Source organism: Trichosurus vulpecula, chromosome 2, assembly GCF_011100635.1.
Source record: "Trichosurus vulpecula isolate mTriVul1 chromosome 2, mTriVul1.pri, whole genome shotgun sequence".
NCBI classification, from domain to species: Eukaryota; Metazoa; Chordata; class Mammalia; order Diprotodontia; family Phalangeridae; genus Trichosurus; species Trichosurus vulpecula.
The window spans coordinates 208,328,773-208,347,633 of NC_050574.1; the positions used below are offsets into that span (position 1 = coordinate 208,328,773).

An 18,861-nucleotide genomic window follows, 5' to 3' on the forward strand; every position below is an offset into this window, starting at 1 on the left:
TTCATATCCTCATGATTTTCATCTGGACTTTTCCAATAGCATCCTAATTGGTCTCCTTGCTTCTAGTCTCATCTGTTGCCATTCTCTCCTCCAAATGATGCCAAACTTCTATGGCTAAAGCACAACTCTGATCTGGTCACTCCCCTGTTCAAGAAGGTTCAGTGACTAGATATTACTTGGGGGAACAGACTAGATGGCTCCCAAGGGCCCTTCTAGCTTTACATATATGATCCTGTAGGTGACCCATAAAATAATACAAAAAAAGATGTTAGGCATAAGTTGGCTATAGTATGTTATCCACAATGCTGTGCATTTGAGAAGTGAATAAAAGATGTTATCAAGGACATATTTCCTCCCCTCTGACATTACCTTGTGACTCTGCATATGTCTTGTTTTTACCTATTTATATGTTGTAACCTCTGCTTGATGGCAAACTTCTTGAGGGCAGGGCCTATTTTTGTCTTTCTTGTATCCCCAGAACTAAGCTTAGTACCTGGTAAAAACTTATTAAATGCTTGTTGACTATTGACTGGTAGAACATATTTTGGAACTAGAAAATGATCTAATGTGTCATTTGAGTTAGAAAAGCTAGATCATGAGCAATTTTTCCCTCACTTCCCCAAACCAACAAGTTTCTTGGTGGCCTGTGTATGCATCAAATACAATAGCACCCTTGCTTTCTATGTTCTTGCTGACTGATGTTACAGATTGGTCTTTCTCAGTCTATTAACTTTTCTCCAATTTTTCTCCTCCTTCAATATTAAAAGGATCTGTGGTTTCATTAGCATGTATCACAATCCTTTCTTACTATATGACCTTGGACAACTTATGTAGCCTAAACCTGACATTCCAACTCTTGACTGTAAGTTTGTACGTCAGGTGCAGGCTTTGCCTTTCTGCCCCAAATTATTTTGTATATATTTTCTACTGGCATAGCTGTATATGTTATTTTTTATCCCCAACCAAGTAGAATGTCATTTCATTGGGAACAGGGACTGTTCTGCTTTGTAGCATAGTGCCTTGAACATAGTAGACATCTAATAAATGTTTACTATATGAGTTGAGTGAATGCCACTCAACTCTGGGCCACAGTTTCCTTACCTGTAATATGAAAGGGTTGAACCTGATGGCCTCCAAGGTCACTTCCAGGTCTAAACCCACAATCCTCAGTCACTTGACCTATAAGATGTGGAAACTGGAAGACAATTCTTAGATTCCTTTATAGTTCTTAATCTATGACTCTGTGACCTCACAAATAGCCATAACTATTGTTTATGGGTAGAAAAATTCATCACCTAGTCGCCACCCTCATCATTAGCCTCTCTAACCTCAGCTACTCAGTGCTTCGATAAAAGGCCCACAGTCCATCAATCAGCCTATGCACAAAGCTTTCTTAAATTTGGTAGGATTTGCTTATCATCTCTTTTCATAGCCCTCTATAACCCAAGGTCACCTCTGTACCACAATGGGCTGGGAGTCATAATAGCCTAAAATGACTATAGACTACATGGAAACTTGCCTATGTCGTGATTTCCATTCTCTTAGACGTGTTCCAGTAATTTAGAAGTATACTCAACATCCTAAGTGATAAGAGAATTCTTTTACTACTCTAGGGTGCTCTGAAATAGAAATTTTCTGAATATTGACCCAGGGACCTCAAAGATGGAGTACATCATCAAAAGGAGAGTAAATTGAGACCTGAGAGATATTGGTTAATTCAAGTCCACAGTCCTCCTTTACCACATATTAGCCCATATTCTCATAATGTCTCCTACTTACAACTTTTGGTTTCCTGTCTTGTGCAAAGTGATGAAATGTGTTTTTCGCTATGCCTTTAATTGCTGATATTCTGTATTTTCTAGAGGATATGTAAGATATGGTATAGAACTGCTGATTACTTGGGGGCTGATTTTCAGACTTCTTGTAAGTTGTTCATGAGGCAACTATCAAGATGCATGAGTTTTTAAATTAAGTTTTCCTGAAATAAATAAGGCTTATTTATTTCTATTGGCTCTTAGAGAGGTACGATTAACTTGAAATACTGCATTCATTTGCACCAGCATTTAGTGTGATTGGTCTATCACAAGCCTGAAGAGAAATAATTACATCTAGACAAAAGCAACAGACTCACTTCAGACTTATTTGGCATCATCTCTCAAAATATTGATACTGAGCATAATTTATTGGTAAGAGTGCTATCAATTGCCCTCAAAATGAACATGTCAGAAAACTTGCTTGTGGATAGTCAGAATAACAGAAACAATCAGAACTTTCTTTGCACATAAATTTTTTCCCCAAATAGCAAATGACCAAAGATATTGTGTCTATACAGTCCCCCAAACCTGCATATTTTAAATCCTTCCTTAAATGGTAGCCTAATAGTACAGGGGAGTGTCATAGGAAAATTTAGTAGCAGCAAAGCAATATCAAATAATATTTATTGGAAGCCCAATTATACATTTATTTCACCTAAATTCTATATTACTATGAATTTGGAAAAGATTTTTAATTATAAATGCTATCATTTTTTTTTACTCTACCTGCCTGCTCTCCTTTTAGAAAAATTATAAATTTTCAATGTTTCTCCCAAATTATAAAACTTTTGGATTATCTTAGAAGTTTACTGATGTGTAGCAGTAGACCCATTCGGACTGTGCAGTCTCCTCTTTCCCTTATCCAAGAAATATTTAGTATTTGAAAAACTAAAGGATTATTACTGGTAGCTCAGATGATTTACTCCAGGGCGAAAATGACAATCACATTCATCTCAGGAGCTATGAAGCCTTAATGATTGTGCACCCTGATGGATAGTAAATACAGAAGTGTTCAAAAAGGCACAACTAGACTATGAGAGGTGACAAGAGAAAATATCTTGGGATCCAATTTCTTAGGCCTTTGGACAATGGGGAGAAAATCATCACAAAACCTATGTATGTTGTGATGGGATCCAATCCCTATTCCATCTTCAGGAAGGAGCACATTTGAACCAGCCTTGAGAGATGAGAATTTCTCATGTTTTTAAAGGTTTCATGGGAAGGAAAATTAATAATTACCCTCAACAACCCATTTCAAAGTCTCTATAACCCCCTTTGTCAGGAAATGCATCCTGATTCCCAAGCTAAATTCGGCCTGATACATCTTTAATGATCTTCTCTTATTCTGTCCCTCAGCGGCATCGATAATTACTGGTCCCTAACATCTAGTATAAATTTATACATTCAAATGTATATATTTTGAAATTCTTTGATTTTAAAGCATCTCCAGACTGCACTTTGGTCTCAGGCAAACCCACTAAGGAGCCTGTGGATGAAAAAAAATATTCCAAGCAGTCATATTACTTGAATATGTATTCATTTTTTTCTGATTTGAGTCTAAACGTCTCAAGCTTATTTTTCACACAATCTAGATAATAAATATTCCCTCCCTTGCATAGGCAACATCAGATGTGGCATATACTTTCTCATGCATTAATAAACCAAGTCCATCCCCAACAATTTAAGTGGGATAATCAAAGCCATTGAGTCCAACGCGTTCATTTTATACATCCTCATCTGTAAAAGGCCCAGAGATGTTAAGCGAGTTGCCCAAAGTCACCCAGGTGGTAAGGAGCAGATCTGGGACTTATGCCCCTTCTGAATTTAGTTAGTTCAAAAACGATTTGAAACAAGAGCAACAAAATGTAGATAAATCATTTAAATAAAGGCCACTTCTGCCCGTGAGGTGCCATGTCAGTTTCATAAGTCCTCTCCTCACTTCCACTGAACTGGGTGGGGCCGAAGTTCAGATCATGCAGCGTGTTTTCACCATTGCAGTGGGATGAGGTCATTTGAAAAGGCTCCTCCCTGGTCAAAATCGGCTCTCTTCCTCTTCCACTGCCCGATGCAGGCCAGGAATGAATTTCAAAAATTGTTTCCTAACACTCCCCTTTCTGCTCTTTCGTGGCAGAGTCCCAAACACATTGACGAAATTGGTGCCACCACCTTCCCAGTAGGGGGACATGGAACCGCTGCTGGCAGTGCTGATGTTCCTGTTCCTCCTGGTGGAAGATTTTCTCAGCGCCTGGTCGCTGTCCCTGAGGAAAAAACACTCATCCTCCATGCTCGTCTGTCGGCTCAGGGCTTCCTGGCATGAATCCTCAGACATGCAAGTCTGGTAGCCATCCTCACTCTCCATGGTCATGGAGCTCAACCAGCTCTTACAGCTGCTTTCACTGGAAAGGCGGTTATTGCGGTTCTGGTAAGAGGCAGCCAGTCCTGATGAGCTTTCAGCCGAAGAGTCTTCGGACTGCAGACTTTCCAGTCCTGAGTTGTCGACTGCACCGCCTAAGAATGAGAAAATAAGCCAGTCATCATATGCAATGGCTATGAAATCCCTCTGCATACAGACTTGTTAAAAACCCCAGCTTCCCTCAAGAACAACTTCGATTTCTGCAGTGAGCAACAGTCCTCTGAAGGAGGGAGCCTGAGGGTGATCTGCAGGTGAAACTGAGGCTTAGAGAGATGAAGAGATTTGTTTAAGGTCATGGCTAGTAAGCATCAGAGACAGATCATCTTATTCCATATCCAAGACTTTCCTTTGTATGGGGTTATTATACATATATCCAAGACTTTCCTTTGTATGGGGTTATTATACCCTAAAGACAATGACCCGTTCCTGAACCTGCTGTTATTTCTCAAAGGCAAGAAAGAAGAAAAATACAGAATTTCAACATTTTTATTATAATATCTCTTGGGTGAGTGGTCCTTAAAAAGTCTACACAAAAGAATGAAAATATTCCAATTAGACTACCTCATTCATTCATTCAAGTGCCTACGATGAGGACATAACCATCCAGGAACAATAGGTAAATGTTAATTAGCATTTCCTAACTTTAGAAAGTTTGAATTCTCCATTCTTGGAAAACCCATTAAGGACTATACAGAACACCATCTGCATTATAATTTCCTAATAATTCTGAGGCTTTGCTAAAAAAAAATTGTGGATGTAAACAGTGGTGACATAAATAACCTGAGCTTTCTTATTTCCACCTAATCTTTGTTTAAGGTAGTCCTTTCTGAAATGCAACCCCTCTCCCCAACACACACACACACACACACACACACACACACACACACACTCATGTCGTAGCACTTTGAATTCTTTTTAAGTACTAAGATTTCATTTTGTTTTATATTACTCTTTAAACAACTAGGAGCTTTCTGATCATGGTCATGATAAGCTGTCAAGTAGAGATAACACTTCCCCTAACAGGGTGGTTGTGCAGAAAGCACATTGTGAACATTACAGCACTACAAGCCAAATTATTATTACTCTTTTCGTAACGTGTCTTATCATCTCCTTAGACTGTCAGTTCTCTGAGGATAGGGCCTGTGTCTTCTTTTTCCTGAATTTTCCCTTATTACCTAATGCAGTAGTGCTACATATAATAGTCACTGAATAAAGGTTTGATGAATGAATTGATGAATGAATGAAAGAATCTGAAAGAGAAACACAGTTCTAGGGTCTCTCCCAGCAGGCAAATCATATAGACAGTCATAATTTTTTTAAACATAAAGAATCACAAAATTAACTGTATCTTTGCACATATATAATTTATGTTTCAATATTATCACTTAATATTCACTGAGCATACACAGCATACATGCCACTTGGTTAGGTACTTTGGGGTAAAGATATTTAACCAAGAAATTACAACCATTTTAATAGAATTCATTTCATAAAAGGTGTAGCCAAGACAACAATATAGAGTCAGTTCTTAATTGTGCCCATACATACTATGTACAAATTTTTACTACCAAGATAAATTTCAGTTCATACCCAACATGTTTTTGGGCCAAGTCTATCCATGGGAAAATGGAAACTAATCGTAATAACCACTTAAACAAAACATAATTGCTTAGGGAAATTTGCTGCATAAAAATAATTCAGTACATTCTGAAGCTAAATATGTACGTGTATATATATACATATATGCATGTACATATGTATGTGTGTACACATATGTATACACATATATAAGTGTACGTGTGTGTGTGTGTGTGTGTGTGTGTGTGTGTAAGTGAGGCAGCTGGATAGCTCAGTGGAAAGAGCTAGAGCATTGAGCCTGGAGGCAGAAAGACTTGAGTTCAAATCTGGCCTCAGACACTCACTAGCAGTGTGACCCTGGGCAAGTCACTTAACCTCTGTTTGCCTTAATACACTGGAGAAGGAAATGGCAAATCATGCCAGTATCTTAGCCAAGAATACTCCATGGACATTATAGTCCATTGGGTCATGAAGGGTCAGATGTGACTGAATGATTAAACAACAAATTTTAGATATACTCACCAACATATACGTTTATCTGTATAAAGGTTTGCTATGTGAATAGTTGAATGAATTTAAAAGAGAAACCTAGTTCTGGAACTCTACTAACAAGCAAATTGTGCACAAAAAAGATATATACAAAATAAACTGGGGATGATCAACAGAGGGAAGGCTCTTGGGAAAACTTTTTTAGAAGGTGGGATTTTAGCTGAGACTTGAAGGAAGTCAAGGAAGCCACAAGGCCAAGGAGAGGAGGGAGAGAATTCCAGGCAAGGGAAACAAGCAGTGCAGGAGATGGAATGTTGTGTGAAAGGACTATCAAGGAATGTGAAGGAAGCCAGCATCCCTGGATCATAGGGTAGAGGAAGGGAGTAAATGTGAGAAAACTAGAAAGGTCAGAAAGGATCAGGTTATGAAAGGCTTTAAAAGCCAAACAGGAGGTTTTATATTTGATTCTGGAGGCAAGCAGGAACCACTGTAGTGAGGGGCACGACGTGATCAGACCTGTGCTTTTAGGAAGATCACTTTGGTAAAGCTGAGTGGAAAATGGAATGGGTAGAAGCTTGAGGTAGGGAGACCAACCAAAAAGGCTACTGCAATAGTCCAGGTGTGAGTCAGACCCCAGGTCCAACAGTCACTAGCTGTGTAACCATGGGCAAATCACCTGAGGTCTCTGAGGCTCACTTTGTTTTTGAATAGTTTTTTTCATTTAACTAGCATTTATGTTCTCTCCAACCTCTTCCCCTTCCCAGGTACACAACATACAGAAGTAAATAAACCTAGTTGCCTAGTTTTCAATGAGCCTCACTTTCCTAGCTATATGATAGAAGTAATAATTCCTCTACTATTTCCCAGAATTATTGTGAGGAATATGCTTTATAAACATTAAAGATCTCTAAAATATGAGGGATCAGAATTACTCCGTTTTCTATACTTGTATATTTGACAAGCTACCTATACCTAGCCCATTCTTGGCAGGAAGACTTGGAGGTTCAGTGAGCTCAGTGAATCAGAAAGCACTCCAGTGGGCTTTGGTCCATATCAAAATCATATTTGATTTGTGATTAGCAGTATTTATCATTCTTTGCTCTCAACTGTGGTGTTAGGAAACAGACCAAATTCACTTATTCAGGATCTCTTCCCTCACCTCCATTCCATGGGCTTATCAAATCATCCTTCTCGATTCTTAGAAGGATCCCATTCACTCACTTTATGGGAACTCTAGACTAGACTTCCAAGTCAGGACGATAGATTAGCAGATCCTATAGATCCCCCAAGACCACAGAAGTTAATCAGGGCAGCTCAGTGGTCCAGAACTGGACAGATGTCCTTAGGTGCCAAGGTCATCGGTACAGAAGGGAGTTCTTGTGCTCACAGATAACCAGTGAGTCATTTATGCACTTCTGGGCAAAGAGAGGGTGGGAGGAGGGTAATGTTCATTTTTTGTCAGTTCATCTTTAATTCTTTAGCAAATGAGGAAATACTGAGGCTGCAAAATAATTCTCATATTCCAATCACCTTTAGCAATCTTCACACGTAAATAAAATATCTCATGGAATTTAAGAGATATTCAAAATAGAAAAACATTATATTATCAAAACTATTTTTAAACAGAACTTCAATCTAGGAAGCTAAAGCAGAAGGTAGTATTCATTTCATTAAAGGTTAACTTGTTCTAACTCTGGCAATAGGGTAGGGATCAGTTTCTAAGGATAGTCTAATGATTAGACTATCAATAGACCCTAGTCTATTGAGTTTGGCCTTTATCAAATGTTACTTGGGGAAGATACTACCTGAAATTCACACACTCCCACAGGGAGTGGTTTGAGTCAACCAGCTCCTTGGATGAGTTTTTTCCTCAAGCTACACCAGCCCCAAGAGACGTCAAATTCACAAGTTGTTCTTAAACTCAGTCTTTCCCACTCTGAAAGTACAAAATGGCAGGAAATGAAAGAGTTGTGTTCCAACATTGTTGGTTATCCTCTCCCTCTGTTTTTGTCTTGACTGCAACAGCAAGGTCTAATGAAGTAAGCAACTGACTTAGAGTAACCACAATCAGAATCAGAAACCTTAAGAGTTAGAAGGGTCCTAAGAGGCCATCTGGTCCAACACATTTGAATAAGAATCCTCTTGACAATATAACCAACCAACTGATCAGTCATTAGCTTGAAAACTCTCTGAAGACCTGGATTTACCTAGCTCTACTCCTTCTTACATAACGATAGGCAAGTAACTTATATATCTTGGCCTCTGTTTTCTTCTTTGTAAAATGGAAGTTAGAATTGGTCATCGGATTTAAAAATGGAAAGGACTTTCAAATGAGTGACTTGTCCCAAGGAAAGGGAATAAGTATTTGTATAGCACCAGGCAGTGTGCTAAGCCCTTTACAAATTATTACCTCACTTAATCCTCACAAAAAAAACTTTCAAGGAAGTTACTATTATTATCCATATTTCACAGTTGAGGAAAACTGAGGTAAACAGAGGTTAAGTGACTTGTCCTGGGTCACAGAGCTACTAAGCATCTACAGCTAGTCAGGTCTTCCTGACTCCAGGCTCAGCTCACTGTTCCCTGAGTCAACTAGCTTTGATAGAGCAAAAGTAGCAAATAACAAAACTATAATTTTAACCCAAGTTTTCTACTTCGAAATATGTTGCTCTTTCTAATGCAACATGGTATTTCTAATGTCCTTTCTAAATCTAGCTTTCTATGAATCTATGATTCTTCCATCGTTTCCCTGGATGGAAACCATGAAGAACAATCACTCTAGATAAAATATAAAAAAGGTAAATCCCTCAAGTCTAAGTGTCATGTATGACCTATAGAAACACTTTCCCCAAATTTTCCCAGGTGCACAACTGAACAAACAAAGAGTCAGGAATGGAAGACAATTTTCCAAGTTGCTATCCAGCTGCCTCTACTATAAAAATGTATGTGCATGTTAGGGAAGGGTAAATGATATCAGTGCTAATGTAAGCCTTCTTTAAATGACAGCGACCTCAAAACACCTTAGCATCCATTCCTGCTGAAAGCCTTGTGCAAATAATAAGATGAGAATGTGGTTTCTGAACAGGAAACCAGCATTTACCATGAAGCAGTTGCTGTTCCTGTAACTGCAAAGCTCGGAACTCCACCCATTTTTCCCTCAAGGTTTGCTACAAGAAAAGAGAAAAAAGAAGTTACTAGTCAGTGAAGAACTCTGAAGGATCACATGATAAAGAACTTAGACATTATAGGTCATATCATCAACATATTACAGATCAAGAAACTGGAGACCAGAGAGGTTAACTTGCCTAATGACTCGCCCAGGGTCAACTATGTATTAAGTGACAAAGCTGGGCCTTCAGTTAATCAACAAGCATTTAATAACAACTGCTATAAGACAAGTCTTGTGCTAGTCACTGAGGACACAAAGACTAATGTCAAACAGGTCCTGCCCTCAAGGAACTTCCATTCTAGAGAGGCTTGCCAACATACACATATGTAAGTATATAGCAAACTCTTACAAAACAGTTATAAGGTAATCTTTGGTGGAGGTGAGGGGAGAGCGGAGGACAAAGGCTTGAGTTTAATACTGATGGGAACCAGGCATTCCAAGTGGTGGAAGCAGATACATTATAGGCAAGGGAAACAACCAGTGCAAAGACAAAGGGAGTTTCTCACGTGGGAAACAACAGGAAGGATCAAGTATAAATTCCAGTACATGGGAGGAGTAATATGTAATAAGAAAGAAAATTAGGATGAGGCCAGGTCCTGAAGACCTTTAAATGTCATTGTGGGAATTTATTTGATCTGCAGAATTAGGGAGTAGGTGGGTAACATGATCACACCCAAACTTTAGAAAGATCACTTTGGTGACCTGAACCAAGATTCTCTCATTCTAAGGCCAATGCTTTTTCCATTGGAACATGACACTGCAGTAGTTTACTGAGAGGAAGTAGGATTTTGTAATTAGCTTCTCCCCCGCCCCATGACCTCTTTTTTTGTGTTGTATGCACATATGTGTAACTAATCTTTAAGTAAGTAACTTTCTTGCACTAAAACCACCCCATTTATGTGCAAAGATTCTTGTTAAAAAAAAAAGGAAGAGATAGGGCTTTCGGGTGTCATATTTTGCCCGATGAAAATATGTGCCAATGAGATAAAGGCCATGATGGTACCAAGAGGTCTTTTATGCAAAATATGAATAGGGGAAGGTATAGACTAAAAAGCAGAAAGCGAAAAGGGGGGACAAAAGATGAGTTCACAAGGAAGCTGTTAAAATTTGCCAAAAGCAACTAAGCTTATTTCTGAATTCTATAGTTTCTGCACACTGATCAACCTTAATTTCTCAGTATCAGATAACTCAACAATGACATTTTACCGCGGTACTTGTATCTGCCAATACACTATGTAGCTACTTAGCTCTTATTAATCAGAGCAATAAAAGGCCTGGCTTGGTTCATTTCTAGTTCTTTCTGGACTAAGACGGTGGTGGCTACGAGCCGGCCTCACTGCTTGAATCATAATCTTGCTGCCAGTCCAGCACCAGCTTTACTTTGAGGTCATGCTCGTGGTCCTAGGGCATGTGAGGCCCACGGGGAGATTTGGCACATGTTCCTCTGCCCCATTCCCACAGAGAGAGAGAGATAGAGAGTCCACCACCACCACAACCCTATACCCCTTCACTCCTGACACAGAGTAGAGCACAACAAATGGAAGAAGCAAGCTATGAAAGGGAAGAGGGGAAAGCTGTTGTTTGCTTTTTGGCCTTGAGCCTGTGATTTCATTGATATAAGGAACTTCTGGTGTGGAAACTGCCTCCATTAATGCAGACTGGCAATTAATTTATAACTTAAGAGTCTCTTATAATCTTAAAGGGTTGCCTGTGGTACCAAGAGTTTCAAGGATTTGCCCATGATCACACAGCTAGTGTGCGTCAGAGGAGGCAAAACTTGAAGCCAGATCTCTCTGAATCCACAGCTGGGGTCCACCATACACTATGCCATACTGCCTCTCACTATCACAACCAGATATAGCAGATCAGAGTTTGACAATTAGCTTAATGAGTTTTTTTTTAAATTTACAGTCACTAGGATTCAACAGTTTCTGTAGGTCAAGCAATAAAATACAAGTCATCACTTAAACTGAAAGAAAAAATAATAAAAGCATTTTTAAAAAGTTGCAGAGATTTTTCTAGTTAAATCCAGGTTTCTGGTTAATTTGTCTCTAAATTCTCCTTTTCTCTATAGACTCTGAACCTGCCTTACTATAATATCTGTATACAGGGGTCTGATTTAAACACCCATATCATCACAGAAATGAAAAGCATCTTTCTGACTCTGACTTGCATACACATAGTCCATTCCATCAACTCCCAGACTTCCTGTAAAATAATCCCATATGGACATATTCCTCCAGTTTTAAGGAAAGGGTCTTCAGCTCAGAAACACAGTTACATGATAATGATGACATTGTTAATAATAATCACGCCACCACATCCTTTGATAGCACTGATAAGTGCTTTTCAAAGAGCTTTCTATGTGCATGACCTTAACTGATCATCTCCCCCAATGATGTGAGATGGGCCAAAAAGATGCTTAGCCTCATTCTACAAGTAGCGAAACTGAAACTCAGAAAATTAAACAACTTGCCCAAGAACATAGAAGAGCTTTCTAGGTTTCTTAACCCTCTGTCCAGTGTACTCTATTTGTTCCCTAAAGTGGAGCAAAAGTGAACTCTACAAAGATAGATCAGATACTGCATGACCTTAGACAAGTCATTTAACTTCCTCGGGCCTTAGTTTCTTCATCTTCAAAATGAAGGAAGAGGCAGCCTGAGAAGTCACTCCCAGTTGTAGACCTATGATCCTATTAGCAGTACTTCTAAAAATGGCCCATTAGAAAAACAGATTTGAGGAAGGGTAGCTTTGAAAGCAACATGTTGAATTTATCTTTTCTCTTTAAGGCCAGCCATGTGATTTCACATACAAAGTTTTTTAAAGGTCCTTTATTGCACAGAGAGAGTCCTCAGGTTATAGAAAAGACAGTCACAAGCAGGCTACACAAAGTCAATGTCATCTCGTACTAGAACCTAATCTGACCCCATTTAAAGGAATGACCCAAGGAATAGTCTTTTCTGTCATTCTTTGGCAGATCTGTGACTTCACTTATGTGAGTATTGATCACAGCCACCCTGTGTATTTTCTAAGTACTTGTTATTTGCCAAATACTGTGCTAAGAGCTGGGAATGCAAATAGGAAAGCTGATGCAATCCTTACTCTCAAGGCACTGACTTTCTCCTGGGGGGTGGTATCATGTATATTTAAAAATATGGACAGAATATATATATATATATATGTATATATATATATATACACACACACACAGACTAAATACAAAAGGAATCCAATGTAGCTAGGGAAGGCAGAAGCCAGCGATTGAGGATGCCAGGAAAAGCTTCATACAGAAGGCAGTTCTTCAGTTCTATCTTCAAGGAAAAGAGTTTCTGTGAAGTGGAGGTGAGAATACTGCCAGTGCAAAGGGCTAGAGGTGGGAGGAGTTCTGTGTGTGAGAAACAAGAGGGCCCACTGGGCTATACTGTAGAATATAGAAAGGGAAGTGATGTATAAGGCTAGAAAGATATGTGGAAGGGCATACTATAATTCCAGATTGCTCTCCAAAATGCCCATCAGTTGGGGAATGGCTGCACAAATCATGGTATATGATTGTGATGGAATACTACTGTGCTATAAGAAATGAGGAACTCAATAATCTTAGAAAAACATAAAAAGACTTGCATGAAATAATGAAGAGCAAAATGAGCAGAACCAAGAAAATGTTGTATAGACTAACAGCAATATTGTTTTAAGAACAACTTTGAGTGGATAAGTCATTCTGACTCTTATAAATACCCAAATTAATCATAAAGAACATATAAAGAAAGGCACTATCTGCATCCAGAGAAAGAACTATTAAATAAAAGTACAGATACAATAATTTTATATGTATATGTCTGCATATCTATACATATGTGTATATATTTGTGTGTATATACATATACCTATTTGGATCTAATGGTAGCTATCTCTAGGACAGGAGGGGGAAGAATAAAAAAGAAAGAAAAGAAAAAAAAAGAATTTACACAATAACTTTATTATATATTTAAAAAAGGAATAGCAAGTTGTATTTAACATTTGCAGTTTCATGTGCAATCATCTTTTTTATTATACTATATTATGGAAATGATCCCATAAATTAAAAAAAAGAAATATATGCTAAGGTCGTAGAGGGATTTAAAGCCAAAGAGAAGTGTTATATTTTATTCTAGAGGTGACGGGGAACCACTGAAGCATACTGAGAAGAGGGGGTGACACTGACAAATCTGTGCTCTTGGCAACTTTCCCTTAGGTTTTTTAACCTTTCATGGGTATCGTTGCTGTACCTGAATCTATCTATCTGTTATCCCTTGTTCTCCTCACATAACTGGATTACCTATTTCATCAATAAAATCCCTTAAACAGCTTTTTTGCAAATAAGACATCATTGGAGGTCCGTGATAACTTACTTGCAAAGGCCATGCACCTCTCCCTTGCCCTTTGGGTCACTTGCAACTTTCACTCTTCACACTGTTGCTATATAACACTGCCGAGAGATTATTTGCACCTAAAGAATGTTATTTTCCCCATAGAAGCTACTTGGAGTCATTAAATGCTCTGCACTGTTTCAGTTTCTTGCTTGGTGCCCTGACCTGTGGACCTGGTATTTTCTCCAGTCTCTACCAACCCAAAAAAAGAAACTCTCAAAAGAGGACTTGTACACCAGAAGTTGAATGACTGAAGTCGTCTCCATAGACCTAGAAGCCTAAAAAGGTAACAGCCTTATCAGTTATCAGCTGAGCACACTAGACCTTCATCATGCTCATATATCACCCTCTCGCTTCCCCCCCCCCCCCGGCTCCACGCTCTGGTAGGGCACAGGTCCAGATCCACCAGCTTGTGCTCTGGGACCCACTGCCACTGCTGCAATCTCAGGCAGCACACCCTGGCCCTGCTCACACCCCACCATTCTATGGCAAAACCCAGTAGACCTAAACTCTGCCCAGCTAACTGAAGAAGATGAAGAGATTGTACTCTGCTTACGGCAGTCACACTCAGCCAGAGAACTAAGTAAAAGAAAGAACTTGGACAGGGCACCAGTACTCAAAACTACACCAGCCCTGAAGGAAAGGGAACTGCAATGCAGCTAGACCCTGTCCTGTCCCCCTATAATTCCCAGACATGGAAAAATGCTGAGTTTTGAGGTCATAAAGTGAAGGATAGAAAATAATAAGGAAATGAAACAAAAACTACCAAAGGTCTCAAGAGGAAGAAAACTCAGTTACAAATCTAGAAATCAAGCAGATAAATCAACAGGGAAGATACACAGATACTAAACAAACATCTCAGGGCAAAGGAAACTAAGTTAACACCTAATGAAACATAGAACCCTATAAATGTCCAGGACAGTTTGGACCTGCAACAGGAGATGTTCTCAAATAATCTAAGAGAGAATTAAGAATCTTGAGAGAAATTAAAAGGAAACAAATGGCAACATGTATGGTCTGTACAGCAGAAATTATTAACAGAATGGAGAAACACAAATCTATGATGGTATGTCTCTCATAAGGATAGAAAGAGAGAACAACTAATTGGGAACACAAATATACGGAAAATAAAAGACAATTAAGAGGAAGAGAAGCAAAATGTAATAATTTTTTAAAGCATGTGATCTCTATATAAGCAAAATATATTAACCTCAAAGAAATATTTTTAGGGACAACTCAAAAATCTCAGGCCTCCCAGAAGAACATCAAAAGTAAAAAAAAAACCTGAACATAATGCAAGAATAATGCAAGAAAATTGCCCAGAATTCGTAGATACAGGAAAAAAAGCATCAATCAAAAGAATACACAGATCCATCCACAAATGCTCTAAGAAATTTCCCAAATGGAAACTAGTCACTCTACTCCTTTTATTCAATTCTGGTATGAATTCAATCAATCAGTAAACATTTATTAAGCACCTACTATATGCCAGGCATTGTGAGGCAAAAATCAGTTGTTGCCCATAAGGAGCATATAATCTAATGGGAAGACAACAAGCAAATATGTACACAGTAAGCTATATACAGGATAAACAGAAAATAATTAACATAGGGAAAGCATTAGAACTAACAGGGGTTGGGGAAGGCTTTCTATAGAAGATAGGATTTTACTTGGGACTTGAAAGAAGTCAGGGAGGTTAGTAGTAGAATCAGAAGCAGGAAGGGGTTCCAGGCATGAGGGATGCTAGAGAGAATTCTTATAGCCAGGAGATAATGTTTTACTCTCCTGGCCAATATCACTGGATCCAAGAATATGTATCAAATATATGAATTAATGTACTAATTTAAATAACGTGTTATTGTCTAGACAATGCTGTTAAGCCTGGGCAACTAAACTGTACAATGGGCAGTAAGACCTGAGTTCAAATTTAGCCTCAGACACTTATTAGCTGTGTAGCACTAGGGAAATCACTTAACTTCTCTCTGCCTCAGTTTCCTCAAATATAAAATGAATTATCATATGACCACTTACGTAACAAGGTTGTTATGAATATCAAATGAGATAATCATAAAGTGCCTTGCATGTAATAGGCACTTAATAAATGCTTGTTCCTTTCCTCTCCCCCTAAGTCAATCTTTTCTGAGTAATCGTAGCTCTTATTCAATTCAATTAAGCAAATAGTTATTAACTATGTACAAAGTGCTCAAACATACTGCTTTAGAATGCCTTGCAATAAAAAGAGAAATGACTCCTTAAGGTCCTGAATATGTAGGATATAAAACATATACTTAAAGTAGAAAACACTGAATATTTTCAGGAGGGACAGAGAATTAGTACACCTTAGAGATCCTTGGGGATCCAATGTTCTGAACTTCAAAAATCCAGAGGAGCCCAACACTGGAAGGAAGAAGTCACTGCAAGAATAAAAGTGACTGGGAAAGACCAAGTGGGGCTGATTATCTCACCCAAAGCAATGCAGGAGGTGGAGACAGGCCCTAAAACAAAGGGCTGGAGAGGTAAGTTAATGAAAGAAGATACAGAGCACTAGAAAAAAACTAGCTCCAGAGATACCCAAAAATCTAACCAAGAAAGAGTAATTCAACAACAAATGCAAGCAGTGGCTTAGGATAGAATATATTGTCCATGTGAACATGAGAGGAGAGACGTAGCAAGATTTTTTTAATGAAATAAAAGCTAGGGAAGAAAGAACAGAAAGAAGAATAACTTAGAAAAGTAGGAAATTTTAAACAAATAATGGAATGCCTGAAAATCAGACTGGCCAAACAAATTAATGACTCCATGAGATGGCAGAAATTATTAGGGAAAAACCCAAAAGAATGAAAAATAATAAATGTGAGATAGCTAATATAAAAATAAAAAGACCTGGAAAACAGGTAAAGGAGAGACAATTTAAGAATCATTGTAATCCCTTAAAACCATGCCACTATGTTTCAAAAATCATAAATAAAAGCCGCTTAGATCTATCAGAACCAAGGGCAAAATAAAATGGAAAGAATCCACTGATGATCTCCCAAAAGAAACCCCCAAAAGGAAAGTCCTAGGAATGTTATAGCCAAAATCCAGAGCCTCCATATCAAAAGAAAAAATACCACAATTATCCTGAAAGGAGTTCAAGTATCAAGTAACCAGATTCACAATCACATAAGACCTGTCATCCACCAAAATATATAAGAGAAGATTGTGGAATATAGCATTTCAAAAGATAGGAGCTTACAAACAAGAAAAACTTAGCCTACAAAACTGAATATAATTCTACTGGGGAAAAAGTGGACATTGAATGTAGGGGTTCTTAACTGGTTTTGTGTCAATGACCCCATTGGCAGCCTGGTGAAGTCTATGGATCTCTTCAGAGAATAATATCTTAAATGCATAAAATAAAACACTTAGGATTATAAAGAAAATCAGTTATATTAAAATAGTTATCAAAATGTATATTTCTTAAAGTTCTCAGCCCCCAGTTGAAAAATCCATTTTAATGGAATACAGATATTTCAAACATTCCTGATGAAAAGGCCAGAGTTAAATAGGAACTTTGAAAAGTAAATACAAGAATCAAGAGAAATCTATACAGGTAAATATATTTAAGCAACTGAAAGGGGCTATATAATGACGTAGTACAAACATTCTAACAGGAGAAGTAAAATATGTTCCTTCATAACTCTAATGTCTTTAAAAAGCATGAAGGCATTAAATAAGATGAATAAATAAATAAAATAAAACAGAAAACCTGGAGATGGATTAAATAAAACAGGGAATGTGGAGATGGATTAGTTCTATTCTGAGGGTTTTAAAAGAAGAAAGAGAAAGAAGTGTAAAGGAAAGAAGACACTAGTGCAGTAAGAGGGATGCCCACCCGCAAAAGGACCATTGAAAACATTTTTTATTCATAGAAGAGAAAAAGGTTCAGAAGGAAGCACAATTAACACACTTAGAAGTAATTTACAAAATACACATGTACATGTAGTACAAAACAGAAAGCCACAGTTTTATATCCAATCCTCTAATATGTTCTGTAATGTAGACTGAAATACCCATGGGGGTGGGGGTAGTATTTAAAAAATAAAATAGGAAAGTTGAAGCCAGATTGTGTGGGGGGTTGGGAGGAAGATGTAAATGCTTAAAAGTCATTTTATCCTGAAAACAAAAAGCAGCCTATGAATATTTTTGACTAGAGATGGCGACTCAGTCAGACCAGTATCACAAATATTAATTTGGAACCTGTGTAAAAGAATTAGAAAAGGGAAACACAGAAATTCATGAGCTACCGAAATGGTCCAGGCAGAAATGATGAGGACCTGAATTAGGGTGTTAAAAAGGAGACAAGGGAAAAGATGTGAGAGATTTTGTTGAAGTTGACATAACACGGAAGATTATTAGATATGATGTGGATGCTGAATGAATTTGCAGGCTAAAAGAGAGGAATCAATAATATCTTTAAGATTTTTAGTCTGGGTGATTGAAGGGATAACAACACCCTTGACCACCAGAAATAGAGAGGCTTAGAGGAGGTATGAATGTTAGAGTAAATATAGTGAGTTCCATTTTTGGCCATGTTGTGTTTGAGATGCTGATTGGAAATCAAGGAGGAGCTATACAGCAGGAAACTAGCAATGCAAGACCATATATAGGAAAGAGATTAGGGGCAAATCTGTAGGGGCAAATTCTGTATACAGAAGAATAATTGAGCTCATCCAGAAGGTATAATAGAATTCTGGAGTTCTAGACAATCAGCACAATATTTTCCACAAAAATTATGAGGCCACGGAAGGCCTCATAATTTGTAAAAATTCCCTTTTCCATTATGACTTTGTGTAGGACATCCTCCATGTTTAGTGACGAATACCTTTGATAAGCACACATCTCAGTCTTTTATGCTTCATTTGACATTAATAATCAGAGGGTCACTGAACAGCTTTAACTCTGTTAACTCATTCATCAAGGGATCTTGAGTGATTTTTATAGAGGCATAAG

The 18,861-nt window shown here is 38.1% G+C and overlaps 1 protein-coding gene across 2 annotated transcripts in view; it reads right to left on the reverse strand.

Annotated features, from left to right (window-relative positions):
* Positions 1 to 2,171: 2,171 nt before the first annotated feature.
* Positions 2,172 to 18,861, reverse strand: part of LOC118835648 (cytohesin 1 interacting protein) — a 42,604-nt gene continuing 25,914 nt past the window's right edge. For both annotated transcript variants that reach the window (XM_036742859.1, XM_036742858.1), the window contains 2 exons: positions 9,395 to 9,461; positions 2,172 to 4,322 (listed from right to left, as the gene is read on the reverse strand). In XM_036742859.1, the coding sequence (XP_036598754.1) occupies positions 3,847 to 4,322; positions 9,395 to 9,461 (543 nt within the window). In that variant the 3' untranslated portion in view covers positions 2,172 to 3,846. The remainder of the gene's footprint in view (positions 4,323 to 9,394; positions 9,462 to 18,861) is intronic.